General features: G+C 54.3%; 1 protein-coding gene across 5 annotated transcripts; it reads left to right on the top strand.

The window, feature by feature from the left end:
• Positions 1-4,670: 4,670 nt before the first annotated feature.
• TMEM54 (transmembrane protein 54) lies at positions 4,671-10,767 on the top strand. 5 transcript variants are annotated; one of them, XM_063106692.1, is made up of 6 exons: positions 4,671-4,727; positions 7,047-7,240; positions 9,445-9,504; positions 9,668-9,856; positions 9,979-10,113; positions 10,529-10,767. In XM_063106692.1, the coding sequence occupies exons 1-6, from the start codon at positions 4,712-4,714 to the stop codon at positions 10,601-10,603; spliced, it is 669 nt and encodes a 222-aa protein (XP_062962762.1). In that variant the 5' UTR covers positions 4,671-4,711; the 3' UTR covers positions 10,604-10,767. The 5 variants fall into 5 exon arrangements, with proteins under 5 accessions (XP_062962762.1, XP_062962761.1, XP_062962765.1 ...); XM_063106691.1 differs by having other exon boundaries at positions 9,979-10,117; positions 10,476-10,767; XM_063106695.1 differs by having other exon boundaries at positions 9,445-9,511; positions 9,768-9,856.
• Positions 10,768-10,950: the final 183 nt, after the last annotated feature.

The following is a 10,950-nucleotide window of genomic DNA, read 5'->3' as shown; positions in this document are numbered from 1 at the left end:
ATCATCATATAAAAGGGGAGCCGTGAGAGTGCATGACCTAATCAATGGGAATAAAAGAGGAGGTGGAAAGGAAGCAAAGGAACACCAGCATTCAAAGGTGGGGAAAAAGGATCACTACACAAGTGCAGGGAAGTGGCTAGTAACACCGAGTTAGAAGGGCCGGCCCGTGGCTCACCTAGGAGAGTGTGGTGCTGATAAAACCAAGGCCACGGGTTCAGATCCCTGCATAGGGATGGCCGGTTAGCTCATTTGGGAGAGAGAGCGTGGTGCTGACAACACCAAGTCAAGGGCTAAGATCCCCTTACCGGTCATCTTTTTAAAAAAAACAAAAAAAACCCCACTAAGTTAGAGACTGAGATGCTGTCGCTGGATTTGGCAACGTTAAAAGTCACTGGTGACTTCGGCAAGGGCTCTTCCAGTGGAGGGCTGAAGCCACATTGCTGCAGATTGAGGAGGAAGTGGGAGTTGGGAAAGTGTCTCAGCAAGTAATGAACTCAATCTGGAAGTTCAGAGGGAAAAGCAAAGGAGGTGAAAAAGCAGTAACTAGTAACTGAAAGAGGGTCCAGGGCAGGTTGTGCTTTTTAGGATAGAAGAGACTTGAGTGTGTTTATAGGCTGATGGAAGGAATCAGGTCAAAGCGAGAGAGCGAGGGATGGGGTGGGGTCCCCGGAGCTGGAGGAGTGGCTGGGAGAAGGAATGAGGAAGCGAGAGGGACGTGAACCGTGCTTTTCAGATTTTAATGTGTGTACGAGTCACGTATCTCAAGAACCCCCTCCTGTCTCCACCTCCACAGCTACCATCCTGGTCTAAGTTCAAGTCTCATCACTCACTGGGACAAGTGAGCAGGACTTCAGATGCTCAACCCTTGTGGTTTAGGCTTGGTGGTGCAGAGGCCAGGAGGGGCCTAACTGAATGGAAGGAGGCAGAAAGTTCCAGTGGCCTCTGTGAAGTCAGAGGATGAGGCAGTGGTAATCGGAACTCGGGCACGCTGAGGAGAGGCCTCTGTGCCACATTTGAGTTGGGATTTCATAGGGGGCTGTTTGAGGTGTGGCCCTGGAGTTGTGATGAAGGCCACTGAGGAGGTCAAGGGAGGGTACTGGACATAAGGACAGAAACCCAAGTCCTGGCTGGAGGAGGTGACAGGGAGGGTGAAGATGAAGATGATGAGGGGGGTGGCAGAGTAGAGCCAGGTGGCAGAAGTCTCAGAGGACAAGGAGAAGATAACACATGCACTTAGGGAAAGAAACAAAAAACCTCCAAAATGGGAATGGTGGTTGTCTGTGGGGGTGGGGAGGGTTATGGGTAGTTCTGATTTGTTCTTCATACTTTCCTGTTTTTCCCCCAACTTTTCTTTCTTTCTTTCTTTTTTTTTTTTTTTGTTTTGTTGTTTTGGCAGCTGGCCAGTACAGGGAGGGAACCCTGACCTTGGTGTTATCAGCACCACGCTCTAACCAACCAAGATAACTGGCCAGCCCTCCCCCAACTTTTCTATAGTGAGCTTTTTTATTTTTTAGAAATGTAAAAACTAAAAAAAAAATACAAAGAATAATGTAACAAACACCCCTATTCATGCCATCCAGAATTTGTAGTTATAAACATATTTGCTTTTTTTCTTTTTTTAAAATAAAACTTTAGAGCTGTAGCTAAAACTCCCTTTTACCACCTCTTCTTCTCTCAGACAAGCCTGGTAAGTTGGTTTTTAGTTTTTTGTCAGTACAGGATCTGAACCCTTGACCTTGGTATTACTAACACCAGGCTCTAACCAAGTGAGTTAACTGGTTTTTAGTTTTATATACATGTATATACATACATAAAATAGAATATGGTACAGTTGTGTGTGATTGCTTTATTTACATAGAGGAACTGTTCTTAAAATCTTGCAGGGTGGGCTTTTTTAAAGTGAGGAGGGGTCTCACGGGGACTAGAGGCCTGAACCCACCTCCCAACCAAGCAGCCCAGTGGGGAGGCCATGCCCTGGAAAGACCCAGCCTCCAGTTTAAATGCACTGGGTCACCACGCCTGCTCATTATGTTCCAGGAAGAGAGAATTCCTACTTGTATTTCTCTGGCTAGGTTTCAGTCCACTTTCATATCTCTCAAGTTATTTATGCATTAGAAATCTGGGAAGCCTGGAAGGCATATTTTTATCCCCATTTGAAAGACAGGGAAACTGAAGCCCAGGGAATGGTAGTGAGCTGCCAGCATGTCACAGTGAGTTAGTGGGGGACAAGGAACTAGAGACCTGGCCTGAGATCCTTTCCAGCACCTCAGGCCAGTGTGTGGAAAGGTGGGGCCGAGGCAAGGGACACCAGGTGGCTGGGACTGATGGACTTTGACCGTTTAGCAATAAGGAAGAGAAGTGGCAATAACTTCATACTGCTGAGGTTGGCTGATGGCCGGGAAATTATGGTCTGGAGAGAAGGTGGTGGAACAGTTCTCCCTCCTCAGAGGCCACAGAGAACAGGCAGACTCTTGGAGGCTGTGGCTGTCCCCATCCCCCAACACACACACACTCAGAAGTCAGGAGCAGCCTTCCCAGTCAGCCAGGCCTGGATTCAAGTCTCAGCCCTGCCTCTGATACATGCTGTGTGATCTTTGAAAAGTCCTTTTCCTTTCTAGACCTTTCAATTTTCTCACATGTAAAATGGGGTGATTAACTTTAACTCTCAGTGTTGTTCCAAGGATAAAAAGAGAGAATCATCATCATATATGCATCTGGAAGCAAAGGTATCAAAAAGGTCTGGTCATCAATCTAATTACAGAAGGCTCCAGAGGGGCTCAATGTCAACGGGACTGCCTTTTACTGGCCAATAGAGAAGCCACATGCGTGCACACATGTGAGATTTGACATCGGCTCTGCCATGACCACATGTGCTCTCCAGGGCAGCCCCTGGAAGGTGGGCTTTGTCATCACAAGGCTGTCGGTCGACTGGGAGTAGGGTGGTGGTGGTGAGGGGGCCCTTTCTTTTTAAGAAAACAGGATATGAATAATCATTCATTGTAAGACTCCAACAATACAACCACGTGTAAAATAGAAAGCAAAGTCCTTCCCTCGCTCTCCTTGAAGCGCACACCACTTGGCTATCTTGGTGGTGCTGCTGCTTGCTGTTAGGATCAGCTCATCCATAAACATCATTAAACACATGCAAACCTTTGCACTCTTTGATGTGTAGGACAAAAGACCTAGAAATGGAATTCCTGGGACATAATGGCAAGTGTTTGACCATTTACAATATGGATAAGTACTACCCAACTGTCCTGCTAAAAGGTTGTCCCATGGACGTCAACATTCAGATGCCAGCCTGATGTCTTAATGAACTGTCCCCATCTTCCCATGCACCTGACTGGTCTGTCTCCCTACCCAGCAACCACTGCATATCGTCTCCCTTCAAACAGCAGATGAGAGGGAAGCAAGACCATCTGCTGAGAGATCACCAGACCGAACTGCCTGACTGTGGCAGTCCACCGATGCCCCTGGGGGGTTCCTAGGAGAAATGGCTCTGCTCCCTCCCTAGGTGTTCGTGTGCTCCCCAAACTCCAGGGGCTCTGTGTGTGCCACCTCACAAGGCACGAGTAGGTGTCAGTATAGGTGTGCAGAAAGGTACATATTCAGTGCACATCCCATGTGCCAGGTTTCAACTAAGCACCCAGAGCCATCAGGCCAGCCCCTGCCCTCAAGGCCACCGCCTAATTGGGGTGGTGGGTGCAGACTGTGAAAAGATGCCCCCAGATACCATTGTAAGTGCCTCCCAGAGGCCTGCTCTGATGACCTAGGGAGCCCTGGGAGATGGCCACAACATGGCCACACTGGAGAACTTGAGCACAGAGACATGGTGGGAAACCAGGCTCCTGGTTACTACTCCACTAACTGCTGGATGGTCTTGAGTGAGTGGCCAATCTCTCAACCCAAACAGTCAGGAATGGCACCTTCCCATAAGGGATGCTGAGAATGAAACAGGGACCGCGTGGGTCCATCCTGGCACATTAAAGGGGCTCAGGAACCCATAGCCAGGATTAGTAAAGCTGGTACTATGTGCTCTTGCTAGGTCTACACTTTGTTCATAAAGACACTCTGGAGAGTTTCCAAAACCTTTTCTTACCTCATTTTTGTAACTCATTTTGTCTCACCGTGACTTTAAGGGACAGGAATTATTATGCCTGATTTTGCAAGGGGAAAACAGATCCCCAAGACAAAGAGGCAAAGCGCCTTGCTCAGCGTGGAAGACCAGACTGGCAGGCCAGGGCGCGTTCTTTGCCCAGCAAAAGTAAGGCCCAGGGAGGGAGAGTGATTCGCCTGAGGTCACACAGCAGATCAAGGACCGACGCTGGTCCCTGCAGCACCACTCTCTCGCCGCCCATTCCCAGCCTTTACCCTGGGGGCTTTTCCGCCCCGGTGCCCCCCGGTGCTAACACACTGCCCGTCTCTCGCGCTCCCCCGGGCCTCAGTTTCCACCCGGGAAGCGGTGCATCCGTGCGGCGGGGTGCGCGGTGGGCGGGGCCGGCGCCCTGACTCAGCCGGGCGGGCCGCGGGCTGCCGAGCCGGTCCGACCGGCCGCGATGCAAACGAGCCGCGGGGGCCGGGGGGCGGGGCCGGGGAGGGAGGCCGGCCGGGCGCCGGCGGGAAGTGGGCGCGGCGCGGCTCCTCCGCTCGGCGCCCGGGCGGCGGGCGACGGGGATGCGAGCCGGCGGCGGCGACCCGCGCGGGAGCCAGCATGTGTCTGCGCCTCGGTGAGCGGCGGGGCGGCCCCGGGGTCCGGGCCGCCTCCTCTACCTCTCACTCGCTACGCGGCCGGTCTGGGGCAGGTCACTCTCCTCGCTGGGCCTCAGTGTCCCCAGCAGTGAGATGAGGGGAGGAGGGCTGCTGGTACCCTCGCCGCCACTCTCCTTTCTTTCAGAGGGGCACGCCTGCCCTCAGGGACCCCCGGGCGGGAGAAGAGGTGCTGGAGAGAGCCACCCCCGCCCCAGCCAGAAGGCAGAGCAGAAGGACGGGGATCCAGGGCCCAGGGCCTCAGCTCCTCGGCCTTGCTACGGGCTTTCATTTCCATACCCTCCACTCACCAAGGGCCATTGCAAACAGCGCGTCCCACAGAGGAGCTGACAGAGGAGCTGATGTCCCCCAACCCCCACTCCCTGGGCACAGCGATGCGGCACAGAGAGTCCTGGGGACTCCCCACTCTATAGCCAAGAGACCTTTTGAGCCTCAGTTTTCTCATCGGTAAAATGGGGCCACAGCACCTACCTCCTAGGACTATAATGAGGATGAAGTTAGCTCCTAAGAGTAAAGTACTCAGGGCCGACCCCCTGGCTCACTCAGGAGAGTGCGGCCCTGGGAGCGCAGCAGCGCTCCCGCCGAGGGTTCGGATCCTATATAGGGATGGCCGGTTTGCTCACTGGCTGAGCGCAGTCACAAAAAAGGACAAAAAAAAAAAAAAAAAAAGAGTAAAGTACTCAGCACTGCACCAGCTGCACTGCCAAGTGCTCCCAGAATGGTACGGTAGAAATAGGGGCGGGGGGCCGGCCCATGGCTCACTCAGGAGAGTGCGGTGCTGATAACACCAAGGCCAAAGGTTCGGATCCCTATATAGGGATGGCTGGTTAGCTCACTTGGGAGAGCGTGGTGCTGACAACACCAAGTCAAGGGTTAAGATCCCCTTACCAGTCGTCTTTGAAAAAAAGAAAAAAAGAAAGGGAGAAAGCCAGGGGCTGGCCTTAGACTCTCCATCCAGCAGTGCTTCAGGCATGGCCCCAAGCTGGCACTGTGCCTTCTGTTTGACCAAAGTCTTGGTCCTGGAATGCTATTGTTACTGAGATCAGCCCTGAGTGGGTGGTGTCTGGGCTGCCAGGTAGGTGGGTGGATGGGTGAGGAGGGTCAGGCCCCTGGGACGAAGCTGCCATGCCCGTTCCTGTTTGGCCAGCAGGTCATCTTCACAGCGCCATTCCAGTTCCACAATGCCTGTCCAGCCCATCGCCTGCCCTCTGCTTCTCTCAGAGCCAGTCCAGCTCCAGGGGTCTCAGACACCAGCCCGACCAACCCCTCCACATTTTATGGATGGGGAATCTGGGGCCTAGAGAAGGGAGAACTGGTGCGAGGTCCCACAGCAAGTCTGTGACCGAATGGCCCCCATCCCTCGCTGCTCCCTGGGGACTGCCTCTTGGCACAGAGCCCCCAAGAACATCCAGTCTGGAGATTTCTCTTCTTTTTTTCTTTTTCTTTTCCTTCTTTCTTTCCTTCCTTTCTCTGTCACTCTCTCTGTAGAGCTCCCATGTATGAAATATGATCAGCCGGCTCTGCCATAGATGGGTGACTGAGGTCTAAGAAGGGATTCAAGGTCACATCCCATAAAGAGCAGCTAAAGGAAGAAGGGGCTGTTTACTTCTGGGGTCCTGACCACTCTTCAAATCTCAGAGCTGGCTAGAGTGAGGGGGCTGGCAGGGCCATGAGGGCTCCCTGTTCCTGGAGATGTGCAGATGGGGGCTGGACAGCCACTTGGCCACTAGAGAGAATTTGCACAAAGCCCAATATTCTTTTCACCCCAGCATCCCCCACTTGCTCCGTCACTGCCCCATGCCCCCTGCACCGAGAGCTTACTTTTCCCAGTGCCCCGAGGGTGTACCACACTTTCCCATCATCTCCTCATGGACCATCCCTCCCCATTGAGAGACAAGGGTCTTCTTCCCATTTTACAGATGGAGACTCAGAGGCTTACTTGCCTCGAGTCACCCAGCTCTAGGCAGTTCAGTTCAGCAATTATGTGCTGAATATCTTCTATGTGCCAGGCCCTAGCCACCAAACTGAATACTAGGCAGGGCCTGGTTCCTGCCTAAGGAACTACAGGTGACCATCAAGCCCACCATGGTACCCAGGGCATTCTGAATCCCTTTTATGGATGAGGAAACTGAGGCTCAGAGAAGACAAGATACTGGCCCCAAGTCACCCAGAAATAGATTTAGAACCCAATGTCCATCTCTCCTGCCAGGGCCTCAGTTTCCTCCTCTGCCTAGCAGGATGAGCCCCACCCATGGCCCTGACATGGCTGTCCCCCACAGGAGGCTTGAGTGTGGGTGACTTCCGGAAGGTGCTGATGAAGACAGGTCTGGTGCTGGTGGTGCTGGGCCACGTGAGTTTCATCACAGCCGCTGTACTCCATGGCACTGTGCTGCGCTACGTGGCTGCCCCCCCCAATGCCGTGGCTCTGCAGTACTGCGTGGTCAACATCCTCTCTGTCATTTCTGCCATCGTGGTATGGCCAGGCTGGGGGGCTGGCTGGTGGGAGGAGGCTGGAGGGGGTTTGGGAGGTCTCAGACAAGTCCCCACCCAGAGGCTGGGGTGAGTAAGCAAAGATCCCCAAGCATTAACCCCTGGTCTGCCACTTACCAACTGCCCAAGTCACTCAACCTCTTTGCTTCAGCTTCCTCATGTGTAAAATGGGAATGGCAGCAGTGCTCACCTCACTCACCCTGAGGGCCCTGGCCAGTATGCAATGAGATCACCCATGCGGAGTGCTTAGCACGGTGCTTGGCATGTGGTTAGTGTTCGCTGCTGTGGGCTAAGATTACTGTTACAATAGAGAAACATCCAAAGCATCACTGGACAGAAGGAAGAACTATCAGGTCAGCTTGGGAGGGTCTGGGAGGGTGAAAGAGGGGGAACCCTCTGGGCTGGGTACTGATGGATGGGTAGGAGCTCACCGATGGGCTGCAATTACCATAACCCAGGTATGCGGCGTGCTGGGGCTAGCAGGGAGGAAAGGCAGCTGGGATGGCACCCCAAGAACAGAGAATGGCAGATGCAAAGGTGCAGAGATGTCAGTGGCTAAGATCTGTCCCGGAGACACTGAGAGAACCAATTTGGCAGGAGCTTGGCATTAGAACTGGTCCATAGTAACTGCTCAGTAAATGGTAGGTGTGGTTAGGACTGGATGTCAGTACCTGTTTGTTTAGTATGTGAGTGAAGGCGCCTGGTTTTCTCAAGTTTATAAAGCCCTTTGCCACCTGTCAGCAGAAGCGGCCTCAGCCTTTGGGGAACATCTGTACATCAGTGTCGGGGTTCCATCCCTGCCACCTCTGGGCTAAGGGACATTTCTCTCTCTAAGTTTGTTCCCTCCCCTGCAAAATGAAGCTCAGACAGTCTGCTGGCCTCAAGGTTTGGGTGAACGTAGACCCCAGTGGGAGAGGGCTGTGCAGATGCGTGCAGGGTGCTCGGAGTTACTGTTACTGTTATTGCTTGTCCCTCTCACCAGCCTTGTGAGGAGGGCAGGAAAGGCATTACTGGGGGGCACTGCTCAGGGCTAGGAGGTCTGCCAGGGATGGGCTCCGGCTGGACCGCTTCAGCTCTGCCCTCCTTTCCTCAGTTAATCCTTATTGCTCCCAGCAACCCGGGCCATTATCATCCCCATTTTACAGAGGAGGAAACCAAGACTCAGGGATTCACCCAACCTCCTGCTGATACAAAGAAGCCAAACTGGATTTGAGCCTATTTGTGTCTGACACCAAAGCTGGTGTCCTTTCTGTGAGTTCATCCTGCAGAGTGGGGCTTAGCCTGGAGAGGCTGAGGCACTTGGTCGTGGCTGCACAGTGAATTAAAGACATTGCTGGGCCTGGAACCCAGGACCCCCATCATACCCTCTGCTTCCCATGGGTCCAGCCCATGCCTGATACAGTGAGGGGACATACAGAGGAGGACTGGCTGAACAGAGCCCGAAAGATCCAGAGGGGAGCTGGTGGGCTAAACAGTGGGTGGTCCCACCTCTTGGGACCAAGAGTGGTTAGGAAGCCTGCACGAGGAAGAACCTGAGCAGGGCTGGAAGCAACTGCACAGGTAAAGAGGAGCAGGAAGGGTGCTCCTGGTGAGAGGGTGCTGTGTGGGTGGCACTGTGAGCGGGCTGTGTGTAGGTGTCCAGATCCAGGGAAGGGAGGGAGAAGAGTGGCCCCAGGGGGACAGAAGCTGATGGGGTTGGGGCAGGTGAGTGATAGCCTGGAGTAATTTCAAATGTTCCTACCTAGGAATTTTGACTTCGACTCCATTAAGTATCCAAGTTTGTTTTCCTTGCCCATTGAGTTACTTAGTTTCTTCCAAAACCTTTTTCATTCCAGGAAGATATGTCCCAGGTATCTTATGGCTTAGCACACCCCCTAGCGTGTCCCTGCGGCCCCAGGATACACAGGTCACTCCCTGTTTGAGACTTACAGCTGTAAGCAGTGGGGAGTCATGGACAGTTGTAGGCAGGGAGTGGTTGTGTTTTAGAAACATTACTCCAGGGCTGGACCATGAGGAGGCAGTGCCTCCAAGTAGATGGAAGTAGTGAGGCCAAAGCTAAGCCAAAGCTAACGGCAGGGGGTTGAAGGGCCAGGGGTGGCATTGGTGGAATCTTTATCCAAGAGTGGCTCTGACCCGCTGCCCTTTCCTCCATCAGGGGGTCAGAGCTGACTTGAGCCTCCTCCACAGGTCATCGCCTCAGGCATTGCAGACATCATGTTGTCCCGCTACCTCCCCAGCACTCCCCTGGTATGTGGCACCTCCCCATCCCAGGAGGGAGTTAGGGCAGGAACAGCAGCCACCCCCACAGGCCTGGCCTGCTGGGAGGTGGTGAGGCTGACCCTGAGGGAGGCCAGAGCTGCCCAGGGGGGGCCAAGCCTGGCATCCATTAACCAGTGGCCTCCCCATCCAGCGCTGGACAGTGTTTAGCTCGAGCGTGGCCTGTGCTCTTCTCTCTCTGACCTGTGCCCTTGGCCTCTTTGCCTCCATCGTTGTGACCTTTGCCACCCAAGGCCGGGCACTGCTGGCCGCCTGCACTTTTGGGAACCCTGAACAACCAGTACTCACGCCTGACTGTCCCTTCGACCCCACACGCATTTATGTGAGTACCTAGGCCTGCAGTGGGGGCACCCAGGCGCTCGACAGGGGTGGGAAGGGTTCTTGGAGTCCCATCCTCCACTCCCAAACCCCAGCAGCCATCTCTGGCCCTTGTGCCCCCCACAGAGCTCAAGCCTGTGCCTCTGGGGCATCTCGCTCGTGTTCTGTGTGTCAGAGAGCATGTTTGCTGTGCGTGGCACCCAGCTTGCCCACAAGCTGCTGAAACTGAGACCCTGGTGGGGGAAAAGCTGCCACCACACAGTAAGTCCCCTCCACAGCCCTGACTCCCCATGGTTTCTTGGGAGCCCTGGTCTGGTCTGTCCCACCTCTCTGTACAGGACCCCCACCTTGAGAAGTGGGATAAGAGTTTTCTCCCCAGGACAAAAGGGAGAGGCTTGGAGGCTCAGGGAGGCCAGATCTCCCAGCTGAGCCACACAGCTGACACCTTGCTCTCTCAGGGCCCAGGATGAGTCTTGATGGAGATGGAGGGATGTCTGGGCTCAAAGTGGGGCCCTCCAATGGTCTGGTCTGGCTCCTGCATGGGGGAGAGGGTAGTGGTGCCCCTTTGCCCCTAGAGATACTCTCAGCCCTCCCCGCCTCCCATTCCCTGGGTGACCTGGAAGAGAGGACCCAGGCCCAGACCCAGTGGACCTGGCAGGCTCCTGTTTCTCCACAGATGCTGGACAGCCCTGAGCCCATGGAGGGTCATGACCAGTTGAGTTGCGCCAGCTCGGAGCCGCTGACCCTCTGAGAACTGATGCCTCACCCAGGCCCCATGGCCACTGGGGCCCTGCAACCAAGTGTACACTGTCACCAGGACAGGATTCCTGAAGCAGGCCCAAGAGGGCTCAATGGACCCCCTGCCTCCCCCACCACCCAGCCCACTGCACTGAAACGAGACTTTATTTTCAAGTTATTAAAAAGAACAGAGATGCTCCATGTGACTGCATGCAGGGGAGGACAGGGGCTCGGCCAGGGGGCCTGTGTTTCTTTCCTGCACAGGACACTGTGGATGGGACTCTAGGTGCATCTGCCCATCTGTCCATGGGCCTATGTGTGAGAGAGAGAGAGGCAAAATCCAGAGGGGTCCGTGGGTCT

Source organism: Cynocephalus volans, chromosome 8 (genome assembly GCF_027409185.1).
Source record: "Cynocephalus volans isolate mCynVol1 chromosome 8, mCynVol1.pri, whole genome shotgun sequence".
NCBI classification, from domain to species: domain Eukaryota; kingdom Metazoa; phylum Chordata; class Mammalia; order Dermoptera; family Cynocephalidae; genus Cynocephalus; species Cynocephalus volans.
The sequence above is the reverse complement of the archived record's forward strand: the minus strand, read 5'-3'. Positions and strand labels throughout refer to the sequence as shown.

Coding starts and splice junctions, on each gene's coding strand:
- TMEM54 (XM_063106691.1), top strand. Junction 7,241..9,444: donor CTGTCATTTCTGCCATCGTG/GTATGGCCAGGC, acceptor CCTCCTCCACAG/GTCATCGCCTCAGGCATTGC. Junction 9,505..9,667: donor ACCTCCCCAGCACTCCCCTG/GTATGTGGCACC, acceptor CTCCCCATCCAG/CGCTGGACAGTGTTTAGCTC.